The sequence below is a fragment of the Schistocerca serialis genome, chromosome 12 (assembly GCF_023864345.2).
Source record: "Schistocerca serialis cubense isolate TAMUIC-IGC-003099 chromosome 12, iqSchSeri2.2, whole genome shotgun sequence".
Classification (NCBI taxonomy): domain Eukaryota; kingdom Metazoa; phylum Arthropoda; class Insecta; order Orthoptera; family Acrididae; genus Schistocerca; species Schistocerca serialis.
This window is the reverse complement of record NC_064649.1, coordinates 29,376,629-29,391,424: the sequence shown is the minus strand read 5'-3', so window position 1 is coordinate 29,391,424 and position 14,796 is coordinate 29,376,629. Positions and strand designations below refer to the sequence as shown.

The 14,796-nt window shown below is 41.7% G+C and overlaps 1 protein-coding gene across 1 annotated transcript in view; it reads right to left on the bottom strand.

Annotated features, from left to right (window-relative positions):
* Positions 1-14,796, bottom strand: part of LOC126428375 (uncharacterized) — a 103,866-nt gene that overhangs the window by 17,483 nt on the left and 71,587 nt on the right. Inside the window, exon 2 of the mRNA XM_050090302.1 lies at positions 3,782-3,916. Coding sequence (XP_049946259.1) covers positions 3,782-3,916 — 135 coding nt within the window. The remainder of the gene's footprint in view (positions 1-3,781; positions 3,917-14,796) is intronic.

The window sequence follows — 14,796 nt, the reverse complement described above, 5'->3', positions numbered from 1 at the left end:
GGCGTCTGTGGTGATCACACAGCCTATTAAGTACCATGTCCCGCCTTTTGTAATGACCATGAGGCCATCATAAATCACTGTGACTTCAGTGTAATTGAATAAAAGTGTCATTTCTGTTCGTCTTACTGCGCATTTCTTTCAGTTACCCCCTGTACTATACTGTAGCAATATTTTGTATGAATGGTCGATGTTTCATCAAACTGAGTTACTTGGCAGTGATATATCACGCTAAAGTTACTTTCGTCCTTAAGTTTTGCACATCAGTATCTTTAGCACTGGAATGTGATTTAGATCTTCATTTCACTTCAGAGAAATTTTTATTTACTGCGTATTTTATAGGAAGAAACAACCCAATCCACGATCACTAGATTCATACTTAATTTTAAGGGTCTTATAAAGAATCAAAGGGAAGGCTACTAATATCAGAGGGACGGAAGAAAAAGAGAGGGGGCACCCGGTCATATGTCGCTTGTGGGGAAAAGTGTTCTCGAACTGGTCCTGGGCGTGGGTGAACATTACAGGTCCTGAATGGGTCACAGTAGGTTGGGCAGACTGCACGATCTGTAGTGTTTTCTGGTTTAAAATGCTGCAGCTTAATAATAATGGGAGCATGACTGGATGAGCCTGTATCTACTTGCAGTCACTGACGTTTTGTACTAAGAGTGGAACTTTTTGAACTTTTAACTGCACAAGAAGAAAGCTCAATAAACAGACTCTGATACAAAAACAAAACAAAAAGTAACTCAACACGAACGAATTATCTGAAAGGAACAGAAATCGGTAGATGTGATGTACATGTACAGACAAACAAAGAATTACAATTTCAGAAAAATAGTGCGATTTATTCAGGAGAAAGAGCTTCACAAACTGAGCAAGTCCATAACGCGTTCTACCACTACTGGCCATTGTGCAAGCTGTTATCGGCTTAGCACTGAGTGATAAAATTGTTGGATGTCCATCTGAGGAATGTCGTGCCAAATTCTGTCAAATTGGCGTCTTAGATCGTCAGAATCCCGAGGAGGTTGGAGGGCCCTGCCCATAATGCTCTAAACGTTCTCAGTCGGGAAGAGATCAGCGACGTCGCTGGCAATTGCCATGCGCGAAGACGAGCAGTAGAAGCTCTGCCCGTGTGCTGGCGGGCGTTGTTAAATCCAGCATGGCGTGCCACGAAGGGCAACAAATGGGGCGCAGAATATCGTCGACGTACTGCTGTGCTGTTAGGGCGCCGCAGATGACAACCATTTCTTCTATGAAATCACTCCTGGTAGTAGGGCTGTATGATTGGTGACAGATTGATATTCCACCACTGTAAAAGGCATCTTCGCCCTAGAATCTCATTGACTGCAGTAGAATAATATTCAGTGATGAGTCCAACCTCTACTTGAGCCGTGATGACCAGCGAAGAGCCGGCCGCTGTGGCCGAGCGGTTCTAGGCGCTTCAGTCTGGAACCGCGCTGCTGCTACGGCCGCAGGTTCGAATCCTGCCTCGGGCATGGATGTGTGTGATGTCCTTAGGTTAGTTAGGTTTAGGTAGCTGTAAGTCTAGGAGACTGATGGCCTCAGATGTTAAGTCCCATAGTGCTCAGAGCCATTTGAACCATTTTTTGACCAGCGAAGACGTGTCTGGAGATGCCACTGACAGCGGTGGGACACAATCCTTACCAACCCGATTGTCGCCAACCATATGGTCCGACGGCCAGGAGAGATGGTCTGGGGTGCGAACCAGCTTCGGATTTTGACGATCTGAAGCGCCAGATTGACATAATTCGCCACGATATCCCTCAAGAGGACAGCCAACAACTCTGTCAAACAGTGCCAAGCCGAATAACTGCTTGCAGAAGGGTCAGTGCTGGTCCAGTCTGTTATTGACTTGCTCAATTTGTGAAGCTCTTTCTCTTGAATTAGTCCTCCAATTTTTCTAAAATTGTAACCGTTTCTTTGGCTGTAGATGCAGAGCACATCTGCCCATTTCTGTCCCATCTAGATAACTGCTTCGTGATGCGTTTTCTTTTCTCTAAGAGTGTATTTTTTTATTTATTTAGACTTCAAGTTCCGTACGACCAAATTGAGGAGCAAATCTCCAAGGTCATGGAACGTGTCAATACATTAAATTACATCATAAAAGTTCAAATGGTTCAAATGGCTCTGACCATTATGGGACTTAACATCTGAAGTCATCAGTCAACTAGAACTTAGAACTACTTAACCCTAACTAACCTAAGGACATCACACACATCCATGCCCGAGGCAGACTGAAGCGCCTAGAACCGCTCGGCCACACGAGCCGGTACATCATAAAAGTAATAACAAATAAAAATAAAATGTTTATGAGCCTGAAAAAAATCAATCTATAAGTTTAAGTAAACGCAAACAACAATACAAGAAAGGAACTCCTCGACAGGATAGAAGGAGTGACCCATTAGGAAACTCTTCAGTTTCGATTTGAAAGCGCGTGGATTACTGCTAAGATTTATGAATTAGAGTGGTAGCTTATTGGAAATGGATGCGGCAGTATACTGTACCGTACTTCTTTCTGCACCATAGTTAAAGAAGTCCGATCCAAATGCAGGTTTGCTTTCTGCCGAGTATTAACTGAGTGAAAGCTGCTTATTCTTGGGAATAAGCTAATATTGTTAACAAGAAATGGCAGTAACGAATATATATATTGAGAGGCCAATGTTAAACTACCCAGACTCGTGAAAAGGGGTCGACAAGAAGTTCGTGAACTTACACCATTTATTGCCCGAACCGCCAGTTTCTGAGCCAAAAATATCCTTTTAGATTGGGAAGAGTTACACCAAAATATAATACCATACGGCATAAGCGAATGAAAATAAGCGAAGTAGATTAATTTCGTATTGATCACTCACTTCAGATACCTTTCGAATAGTAAAAATGGCAGTCTTAACTCTTTGAACAAGATCCTGAACGTGGGCTTTCCACAACACTTTACTAACTATCTGAACATCTAGAAATCTGAACTGTTCAGTTTCACTAATCATAGGCCCAATCTGTGAAATTAAAACGTCAGGTTTTGTTGCTTTGTGTGTTAGAAACTGTAAAAACTGAGTGTTACTGTGATTTAGTGCTTCAGTCTGGAACCGCGCGATCGCTACGGTTGCAGGTTCGAATCCTGCCTAGGGCATGGATGTGTGTGATGTCCTTAGGTTAGTTAGGTTTAAGTAGTTCTAAGTTCCAGGGGACTGATGACCTCAGATGTTAAGTCTCATAGTGCTCAGAGCCATTTGGATCATTTTGTGATTTAGCATTAGTTTATTTTCTACAAACCTCGAACTTAGGTCATGAACTGCACTATTTGAAACCGAGTCAATGTTGCACACAACATCCTTTACAACCAAGCTAGTGTTATCAGCAAACAGGAATATTTAAGAGTTACCCATAATACTAGAGGGCATATCATTTATATAAATAAGGAACAGGAGTGGCCCCATCACTGATCCCTGGGGCACCCCCAACTTGACTGTACCCCACTGAGACCCCACATAACAGCCATTCTCAACATTGTGAATAATGACCTTTTGCTCTCTGTTGCTAACGTAAGAGGTGAACCAGTTGTGTACAAGTATTTGTTGTGGTAGTTTCCGACTTTTTGAATTATGATAATCGTCACAGACCTTCCCTAAAAACCTTGTACAACAGGTTCCTGCCTCTTTTTTTCTTTCCTCCATATTCTGTCTCAGTCCAGGGGAGAATTTGCACGTTATACACAAAATGAACTAATAAATAACTTAACAGAAACTGCGGGGTATGACAGACTTACAGTCAATGACGTCCTGCGTGACGTGACAGATGCAGATGCTGTCACTCTGGACTTCCGGCGAACTCCCGCCCGCTTCTTCGCACAGCAGTTGGCACCTCAGCTCTGTTGGCAGGACTGAAGCTCGCACCACGGTGGCTGTCGGCAGAGCAGATGATCAGTATTTGCGCCAATAAGGTGTCCTGTCTTATGAACACTAACAACAAATGATTCCCACCATTCTGGTGGAGCCAGGAGCGGGTTAAATGAACAATATCTGATCAAAAGTTCCCGCAAATCTTTATGTAATCTTGAATTGACGAATAAAAAGAGAGGCAGGGAGTTTTGTATTGCCAGCTCGGAAGCACTAACAGCGGAGTGGGTTGGTTAGGAGATCTCAGTGATTTAAAACGTAGAGCGGTCATTCGGTGTCACCTGAGCAACAAATCCATCAAGGATTTTTCAGTCCTACTAAAGCTGCCCACGTCGACTGCTGACGATGTGATTGTGTTGTGGAAACGCAAAGGAATAACCACAGCTAAACCATGACTGGGTAAGACGTCACGCAGTGACGGACAGGGACAAGGACTCAGCCAAGATTTTGTCATAGTGGGCGTCTAGTTTGCTAAAGAGAATCTTAAAAATACTCATGTCTTCCATTTATTCTTAAAATTTTCATGTTGTTGTTGTGGTCTTCAGTCCAGAGACTGGTTTGATGCAGCTCTCCATGCTGCTCTATCCTGTGCAAGCTTCTTCATCTCCCAGTACCTACTGCAGCCTACATCCTTCTGAACCTGCTTAGTGTATTCATCTCTTGTTCTTCCTCTATGATTTTTACCCTCCACGTCGCCCTCCAATACTAAATTGTTGACCTCTTGATGTCTCAGAATATGCCCTGCCAACCGATCCCTTCATCTAGTCAAGTTGGGTTACAAACTCCTCCCCAATTCTATTCAATACCTCCTCATTAGTTATGTGATCTACCAATCTAATCTTCAGCATTCTTCTGTAACACCACATTTCGAAAGTTTCTATTCTCTTCTTATCTAAACTATTTATCGTCCACGTTTCACTTCCATACATGGCTACATTCCATACAAACACTTTCAGAAACGACTTCCCTACACTTAAATCTATACTCGATGTTAACAAATTTCTCTTCTTCAGAAGCGCTTTCCTTGCCATTGCCAGTCTACATTTTATATCCTCTCTACTTCGACCATCATCAGTTATTTTGCTCCCCAAATAGCAAAACTTATTTACTACTTTAAGCGACCCATTTCCTAATCTAACTCCCGCAGCATCACCCGATTTAATTCGACTACAATCCATTATCCTCGTTTTGCTTTTGTTGATGTTCATCTTATATCCTCCTTTCAAGACACTGTCCATTCCGTTCAGCTGCTCTTCCAGGTCATTTGCTGTTTCTGACAGAATTACAATGTCATCGGCGAACCTCAAAGTTTTTATTTCTTCTGCATGGATTTTAATTCCTACTCCGAATTTTTCTTTTGTTTCCTTCACTGCTTGCTCAATATACAGATTGAATAACATTGGGGATAGGCTACAACCCTGTCTCACTCCCTTCCCAACCACTGCTTCCCTTTCACGTCCCTTGACTCTTACAACTGCCATCTGGTTTCTGTACAAATTGTAAATAGCCTTTCATTCCCTGTATTTGACACCTACCACCTTCAGAATTTGAGAGAGAGTATTCCAGTCAACATTGTCAAAAGCTTTCTCTAAATCTATAAATGCTAGAAACGTAGGTTTGCCTTTCCTTAATCTTTTTTCTAAGATAAGTCGTAGGGTCAGTATTGCCTCATGTGTTCCAACATTTCTACGGAATCCAAACTGATCTTCCCCGAGGTGGGCTTCAACCAGCTTTTCCATTCGTCTGTAAAGAATTCGTGTTAGTATTTTGCAGCCGTGGCTTATTAAACTGATAGTTCGGTAATTTTCACATCTGTCAACACCTGCTTTCTTTGGGACTGGAATTATTATATTCTTCTTGAAGTCTGAGGGTATTTCGCCTGTCTCATACATCTTGCTCACCAGATGGTAGAGTTTTGTCAGGACTGGCTCTTCCAAGGCTGTCAGTAGTTCTAATGGAATGTTGTCTACTCCCGGGGCCTTGTTTTGACTTAGGTCTTTCAGTGCTCTGTCAAACTCTTCATGCAGTATCATATCTCCTATTTCATCTTCATCTACATTTATAAAGAACGATAAACTATGTTATTCGACAATGGTCTCAGACTTTTCATCAAGCGAAGATAAGATCTCCTTACTTAGGGGTTCTGTATTTTGGCAAACCACTAATCTCCAATCTCCACCGAGCGAGGTGGCGCAGTGGTTAGCATACTGGACTCGCATTCGGGAGGACGACGGTTCAATCCCGTCTCCGGCCATCCTGATTTAGGTTTTCCGTGATTTTCCTAAATCGTTTCAGGCAAATGCCGGGATGGTTCCTTTGAAAGGGCACGGCCGATTTCCTTCCCAATCCTTCCCTAACCCGAGCTTGCGCTCCGTCTCTAATGACCTCGTTGTCGACGGGACGTTAAACACTAACCACCACCACCACCACCTCCAATCTCCCTTCACGCTCCCTAAGTTCATTTTACACTCTTCTTCTTTCAGTCTGGATTTGAATTGAGGAAGTGTTCAGGAACGGACAAGGGCTAATTTTTTGGGACACCGTGATTATTACCGACAGGGCTTTTGGAATAATGAGATCCCTGTTCGACAGAGAACCTAGAACAATTCTTGGTAGCGAAAATACAGTATATCCGGAGTTATTCAGCATTACACTTTCCCAGGTTTCCTGAGTACACACCTCTCACTTCTTGCAATGTAAGGAAGATCATTTTCTGCATTAAAGAATGTCCCAGCAAACGAATGCATGAGCCTAAATGAGGAGAATTCGGATTATTATTTACTTATCATAAGCCTTTTAGTGCCAGGAGTCACCTAAGAGATGTTGGGCTCGTCTTAGATGCAGTTCTTTTCATTCAAGCAGAGGGACTACTTTTCAAGGGCACTGGAATCTTTCAGGAAAGAAGGGTTTTCGGAAGGAATTGGCTGTGCCCTACAGCAAGGAACCAATTCTGACATTTGCTTAAACTGAAAAAGGGAAACCACAGAAAATCATTTTCAAGATTGCTGAGGCATGAATTCAAACCACCTGCCTCCCGAATCCAGGGGTTGTTGGGCGAGGAACCCACCATGCAGAACTACCCCAAGTCCAACAACCAGTTGTACATTATTTTAAAATAAAATAAAATGCATCACAACAAAAGATTGAATTCTGACATTAAACAATGGAATACGCAGGATGGAACGTAACAATATTATGAAAAGGAAATTTGCTACTAACCATGTAGCGGAGATGCTGAGTCGCAGATAAGCGCAACAAAAAGGCTCTCACAAATAAAGCTTTCGGTCCATAAGGCCGTCGTCAAAAATAGACGACAGACATGCAAACGCAACACACACACACACACACACACACACACACACACACACACACACCTAACTGCAGTCTCAGGCAACTTGAGCCTCACTGGTAGTGTGCGAGAAATTGTTAAGCTGTACGGTATTACAAGACCGTAAATAGATTTTGACCGAATGGGTGAGGGAGGGATGTAGAGCGCAGTCGGCTCGGACGAATTTAAGTAGCCCGCTGAGAAAACGGAGGAACGACCTACAGAATGTGCTGCCATCTGCCATCTCATACCCCTTCCGCTTTCTACAAACCGCTCCACATCGTTCCGTATCGGAACTGGTTTTCATAATCGGATACTTAACTGTTCAAAGATGCAAAGTGCCAAATTTATGAACTAAAGTTATTACAAACGAACTGTCTGTAGTGCAGTGTTTTAATTATTTATTCCTCAAACTTTTCCATGTTACAAATGAGAGTATCTTATCATATATTAGTGGTGGTTTCATGACACAGTTGGAATTGTTTGGTGCTGAAGGCACTTCAAACAGAAACATTAATCCCATCAAATTATACTAGGTGCTATGTTCTTAATCACTTTCCACAGATCTGCAAATAACATTCTTTGTGCTCATTCTTTTCCAGGTAAGGTATCATTGAATGTTTCTTGCATGTTTCCTTTTTGAGTACATTCACCTTACGGATCCTTTCCATGTCGGTGTAACATTCTTTTATTGCTACACGTGCTACATCTGTTGAATCACGTGTGATGCTGACAGCTTTTGAAACGTTCAGCTTTTTTGTAGAGAGTATCTTGTCTGCCACAGCTTGAATATTAAATAAGTATTCATACACATTACTTAGAAAGGTGTAACAACCTTTGCTTCCTCGATCAGTTTGCATAGGTCGCTGGGTACAATTGCCCCCGTCACCAACTTTCTTCTCTCCATCAAGGCAAACTCAGTCATAGGGGAGGAAGCTGTGCCCACCAAGAATAAACCGTTGTTCTATTCGTGTGAATAACCCATTTGTGGCCAGAAAAAGAAAAAGAAACACAATAATTCTATTTTTGTTTTGTGCAGCACAGTTGTCATTCCAAACAATAAGGTTTTTCTTCGTTGTTATCCCGTTGTTTAAGCAACACCAACTCAAAGGAAGGCCTCGGCGCTTGTTCGTGACGTCACGTCAGCTAGGCACGGCGAACGCCAGGTCTGTTGCAGGCATACTCATAATGGTGGTGTCTTCCCCTCTGACACAGGAAAATGTGAAACTATTGGCGGTAGTTGACCAACACACATTCTTCTGAGAGATTCCTGCAATCAATTAACTGTGCAATTCATTACACTTCGTAACAAATAGTGTACTCCTGAACTTAAATTTCCACCTGTTGTAAGGATTGACATACAAAAACAACTTCACGGTCTAGCAGCAACAGAATTCGTGCTTCTTTACCTTACTTGTAAATCTGAGGAAGTTACGTTTGTACTGGGTTGCTTTTACAAGAAACTGTGAACATATTGGTGCTCTTCTTTAGGTATCTTGGTTGACTATGGGGTGAGGAGCACTGAATGTTAAAGAAATATCTTGCGATTGTACACTTTGGGTGAGGGGGTGGGGGACAGAAGAAGAGGCAAAAGAGAGATATTTGTTTTACCAAATAAAATTTTTTTGTCTTATAAAGTTTATCCTTTCAGTTGCAAGAGGGGAATATTTATCTTTTCTAATGTGCATGTTTAAAAAAGTTTAAGCTCAGCAGTATTTTCGATGTATGAAGCTATTTTGTTTCCTATTTAGAATTCCTTTCGTTGAAAACGACTGTAATCTAATGACTGGCAACAGTTGGAGATTTACACATGTAAATTAGTTCACATTTCCAGAGACGATGTCAAACGAAAATAAATAAATAAATAAAAGAAACGAGTTCATTTTAAGGGGGTTGGGGTAAGTTTCGATAACAAAATGGATCAAGTAAATATAGTTTCTTGAATGTAAAATTTCCGAAGCTTGCAATGGGGCCAAGCATCTTCTCATATTGATCTACGTTTGTTTCGAAAGGATTCAGTAATACAAAACTATGATCTTCATTTGTTGCTTTACGATAGTAAGAAAATCTTCCATCTAAATAAAACTGCAGAATCCAAAACAATACCAAACAGTTTGTCCAAAAATAAGAGATTTATAGTGATAAGCACGCCCAGGCGTTTCTGCCTGCAACGGACCTGGCGTTCGCCGTGCCCAGCTGACGTGACGTCACCAACAAGCGCCGAGGACTTCCTTTGAGTCGGTGTTGGTTTAAAACTTTCAAAATGCATGACGCGATTTCATTTCCACGCATACCGGCAATACTCTCATCCCACATGCACATGTAAGACTGAAGGATGTCACTTACAGATACTGCCAAGTTGTAACAAGATAACTGGCTGCGATAAAACATCTCAGAGTGCGTTAGTGTAGGCAACAAACATAACCTGCTGCATATCAATCGATATGCAGCAAATGTCACTGCCAGGGAACTGAGAACTGATGTCACTCTTCGGAAGGCTCCGTGCCATCTCGGCCATCCTATGGTGAATCTATAAACGCACTTTTGACTGCAGTGAACCTGGTTTTGCTTCTATGTTGAGTAGGCCACATGTCTTGCAGGTATCTTTCCTAGGTCTGTGGTTGGAAAAGTTGGGAAATTCTTTCCGGAAGGCTCTACAATATAAACTAGAACTTATGGTGTTTTCAGGAAAGACCTTTTTAAAGTGGGAGTACCTTCTTGAAATATTCAGGTCAGGACTGAGGTTTTCCTCGCTTGATCTTGCTCGGTTGTAATGGCTAACTTCCTGGAGAAAGCCATTTATGTGCTGTTTTATACACTTTTTGTCTTCGTCGCTATATTTTGATTGAGCGTGTCTTGTTCTCGGGTCGGTGAATGTTGTGTCTCCAAGATTTTTCTTCCTGATAAGTATTTCCAGCCTTTTCTTTCGAACAGTAAAAATATTCATAGAAGAGGTTTTGCAAACTGCTACATGATCACCTGTGCCGTTTGCAATAGAATACCGAACTGTTCCCTGCCAGCACCTTTCAGCGGGATTATCATAGGTTCCATGCCGTCTACGCCGTCCTGGTGTGACACTAGGAAGACCCATCAGGAAGGTTCCTTGGGTTGAGTAGTCTTGCTTGTAGAACTTAGAAAACAAATCTATTTTCAATGCAGGCGCCAGCTCACTGCACCTTAATCTACATTTGCATAGTACGTAAAGGAAAGAACAACAAAATATTGTTTTCTATAGAGGACACTGCAGATATGTACACATTCAACAGCAATCATTCCTTATGTATGAAACTTCCTGGCAGATTAAAACTGTGTGCCGAACTCGGAACCTTTGCCTTTTGCGGGCAAGTGCTCTACCACTGAGCTACCCAAGCACGACTCACGACCCGTCCTCACAGCTTTACTTCTGCCAGTACCTCGTCTCCTACCTTCCAAACTTCACAGAAGCTCTCCTGCGAACCTTGCAGAACTAGCACTCCTGAAAGAAAGGATATTGCGGAGACGTGGCTTACCCACAGCCTGGGGGATGTTTCCAGAATGAGATTTTCACTCTGCAGTGGAGCGTGCGCTGATATCAAACTTGCTGGCAGATTAAAACTGTGTGCCGGACCGAGACTCGAACTCGGAACCTTTGCCTTTCGCGGGCAAGTGCTCCACCACAGGTTAGCAGGAGAGCTTTTGTAAAGTTTGGAAGGTAGGAGACGAGATACTGGCAGAAGTAAAGCTGTGAGGACGGGGCGTGAGTCGTGCTTCGGTAGCTCAGTGACAGCCAGTATCTCTGAATAATCCACTACCATTCTTGTTCCTTCTCCTACCCATGTGGCTTTCATCCGCCATAACCTAACATATGGACATCACATATGTACAAAATGATTTAAAGATAACATGTAGGTGTATTAATATTTCATTTATATGAAAAAGTTACGTAATATTATGCGATGTTTATGCACATACCTTATAAGCTGAAGATCAATGATTCACAAAAAAGGACAGAATAGACACTTATCGCAGCAGCAAAGTGAAACAAAAATAACTGAATGGCACATTGCACCATTCTTATGAAATCAGTAGGCAACTTAGCTCCATTGCCATCTAGTGATGGCACGTGTAACCAGCCACTTCGAATTCTCGGTGGACATAGCAGTTTTCGTATGTAATCCTCCTCAGTATCCTGTATCTTTGAAACCGCGTATCACGTTTTTCATGAATTTGGCACTTAGCACCCTTCTACAGTTAAGTAACCAATTGAATATCGCCCAAGTGACCAGACTGGGCGATATTTTGCCATTTGGGCTACTAATGATAGAATATTGGCAATCTTTTTTAAAGCAATGCAGCCATTGCCATTTGGGGGATATTTTTGTTGATCATCGCTATTTTTGGGCAACACCGACAACTCCAGGTGTATTTTTATTCACTGATTTTAATTTAATGTTATTTGTAATGACACTTACGCTCCGCTGCCATGTGAACTACTGAAATACTGTAATACCAACGTTCTACCAGCCTCCAAATAACGAATGCAATGCTGTCATTTAACTTTTGAAGATAGGTAATTAGGCTGTTATAGTAATGTGTACATATTTTTAACCTATCATAACGCTAGCGGACGAATAAAGATCGGTTTTCTTCTTTCTTGTTACAAACTTATCCATAATCAGAAACTATCACAACAGCACACAACACAAAAACAATAAACGATAGCACTTACATTAAATTCAACCTCAAGTAATAACTTAAGGCTAGGCGCGCACAGGCGATTTTTCAGTCGGCGCGACTTAACAATCGCTGTCGCGGAAGTACATTGTGGTGCGCACACAGCGGCAGGAAAATCGCAACTACTCTCAGTACCAGCATGGATTTCATCGAAACAGCTTGTTTGGTGGTGCTTTTACTACGAAGAAGAGCGACCAAACAGCGCAAATGTCGTTACTGGGTGCATCCGATTATAAGTCAAAGACTAGTGAAAGGGCAGTTTTACAAATTACACGAAAAGTTACAAAATCACCCAAATAAATTCTTTCAATACTATCGAATGAGTAAGAATAGTTTTGATACACTGCTTCAGACAGTAGGACCGAATATAACAAAACAAGATACGACATGGAGGAAGTGTATACCACCTGAGGAGCGCTTATCAGTGACTTTGAGGTAAGCACACATTATGTCATTCAACAGTTTTTATTGCCCTTTTACATTATTGATTAGATACACCAAGAGAATCATTTCATTCAACAATTGTTGTTGCCATTTTACATTACTGATTTGATACATCAAGAAAATCACTACTGCAAGTCGAAACTGACGAACTTGTTTCATGAGAAAACTGCAAAACCATGTTGCACATAGAGGTTTCTGTGGTCTCGTTGCGTTTGTCAGCAAAGGAGCACACGAACAAATTTTGTGAAGGTTCCGTTTCATTTAGGACATTTGAAGAATACAGTTGAACGAATGAAGATGGTGGAGAGTAAGTTTCTTGAGTGGTGTTATAAGTCGCTTGAGTTGTGTCATAACACATGTTCGGATGCTGTGGAAAAATCGGTGAAAGGTGATAATATCTGGCATTCCTCATCACATTCAGTATTTCTATTTTCGCGTAATGTTTCTGTTCTTCGTTTAACCTTGCCAGCATGGGGACAAGCATTAATATAAAATTCTTATCCTCGTTAACTTATTCTTTTTGTCTGTCTTTTAATATATTTAATAGAGATTCCTCGTAGGACGTAACCTTCTTGGCTCCTCTTTTCGTAGGATGTCGTACTTTTGTGCTCTGTACAGTATCGTTGTTGTTTTGTGAATACAAACTGGGGGGAGAACCTACTTCCTTGTTTCCTGTGCTACTGGGCATAATTTCGATGTTGCTGGTGGTCGGTCTGTCTTCCATTTGAGGGAGCAGAAATAACATTGCATCGAAGTATAGATATTTCCTCCGTTTTCTTGCAGCCTCGCCAGACGAAGATTTTTTCTGTGATGCTAGTTCTCTTGCGAAGCAGTCCTTCAGTTTTTTCCACTTCCTTTGAATTTCTTTACGTGTCATAAATGAAATTATCACTGAATATAATTTATTGTAAGTATTTACCTTAATACTTCTATGAATAAATATTAATGCTGTTACTGAATATTATTTCTTCCAGATACACTGCAACTGGAAATAGCTTTCGCTCATTACACTACGAATATCTACTAGGAGCCACTACAATCAGAGAAATTGTCAAGGATACATGCGAGCAGTTGTGGCAATGTCTACAGCCTATTCATATGGCAGAAAAAACTGAAGATGATTGGAAGATTATTGCCAAACAGTTTTTAGACAGAACTGACTCTCCACATTGCATTGGAGCTGTGGACGGGAAACATGTGAGACTGAAGAAGCCTGCTGACAGTGGCTCAAAGTTTTATAATTACAAGAATTATTTTTCGACAATACGTTTGGCCGTAGTGGACGGTGACTGTTGTTTCAGTGTGATAGGCGTGGGCTCGTACGGAGCCAATGGGGATTCTAATGTGTTCAAGAAATCCAACTTCTATCAAAAACTGACATCTAATCAGTTAAACATTCCAACCCCTCAAAAATTGCCACATGATGAGGAAGGAGAGCCTCAAACTTTTAATTTTGTAGGAGATGAAGCATTTGCACTGTCTAGACAGATTCTGCAGCCGTACTCGAAGAAAAACTTGACAATGAAACAGCGTGTTTTTAATTATAGACATTGTCGTGCTCGTAGAATTGTGGAATGTACTTTGGAAATTTTGGCTAACAAATGGAGAATATTTCATCGACCTATGGATGTGGATGTTGGTTTTTCAGACATAATCATAAAAGCATGTTGTATTCTGCATAATTTCGTAAGACGAAATGATGGTGTACGAACTGAGGACGAATCGTATGAATGCCTTCTGCAAGGCTGTGAGCCTGTCGGAATAAGAGCTGATGCGTGTGGTATGCAGATAAGGGATTATTTTGCAAACTACTTTGTGACTCTACAAGGATCAGTATCTTGGCAATATGAAAAAAATTAAATTGTTGTAACTGTGATGTCTACATGACTGAATAAAATAAGTGAACCATGAAATACCTTTGTTAGTCTTCTGGTCCAGGCAGTTCAGTCCAGTTCCGAATTAGGTGCAGCATACTTCTCCCCATAGTTCCTCTTTCAAATTGCGATCACTGTATTCTTTTAATTTCCTGTTGTAGAGAGCTGGTCGCTTTTCTACTTCTGCAATGAGTCTTTCTGAATCGACAACACAACTTCCAATGTCATCCGTAGCGCAACTCCCGTTATCAGACATACTGTTGGCGCACTGAAATTGTGTGTATGCAACACAGAGCGAGAGCGACTGACTGAGAAATCGCGTCGCTAGTGCGCGCGGGCCCATGCCAGTGCCTGTGAATCATTCCACACCTGCGACAATCGCGTCGCGCGTGAAATAGAGCCGGTTGCGTCTTTTAAATCGCCGCTACTTTTTTGTCACACGTGCGCGCGCTCCTATTCGAGCCACTGTGTTTCATTCTTGCGACAAATAAATCGCACGACGGAAAATCGCTAGTGCGCGCCTAGC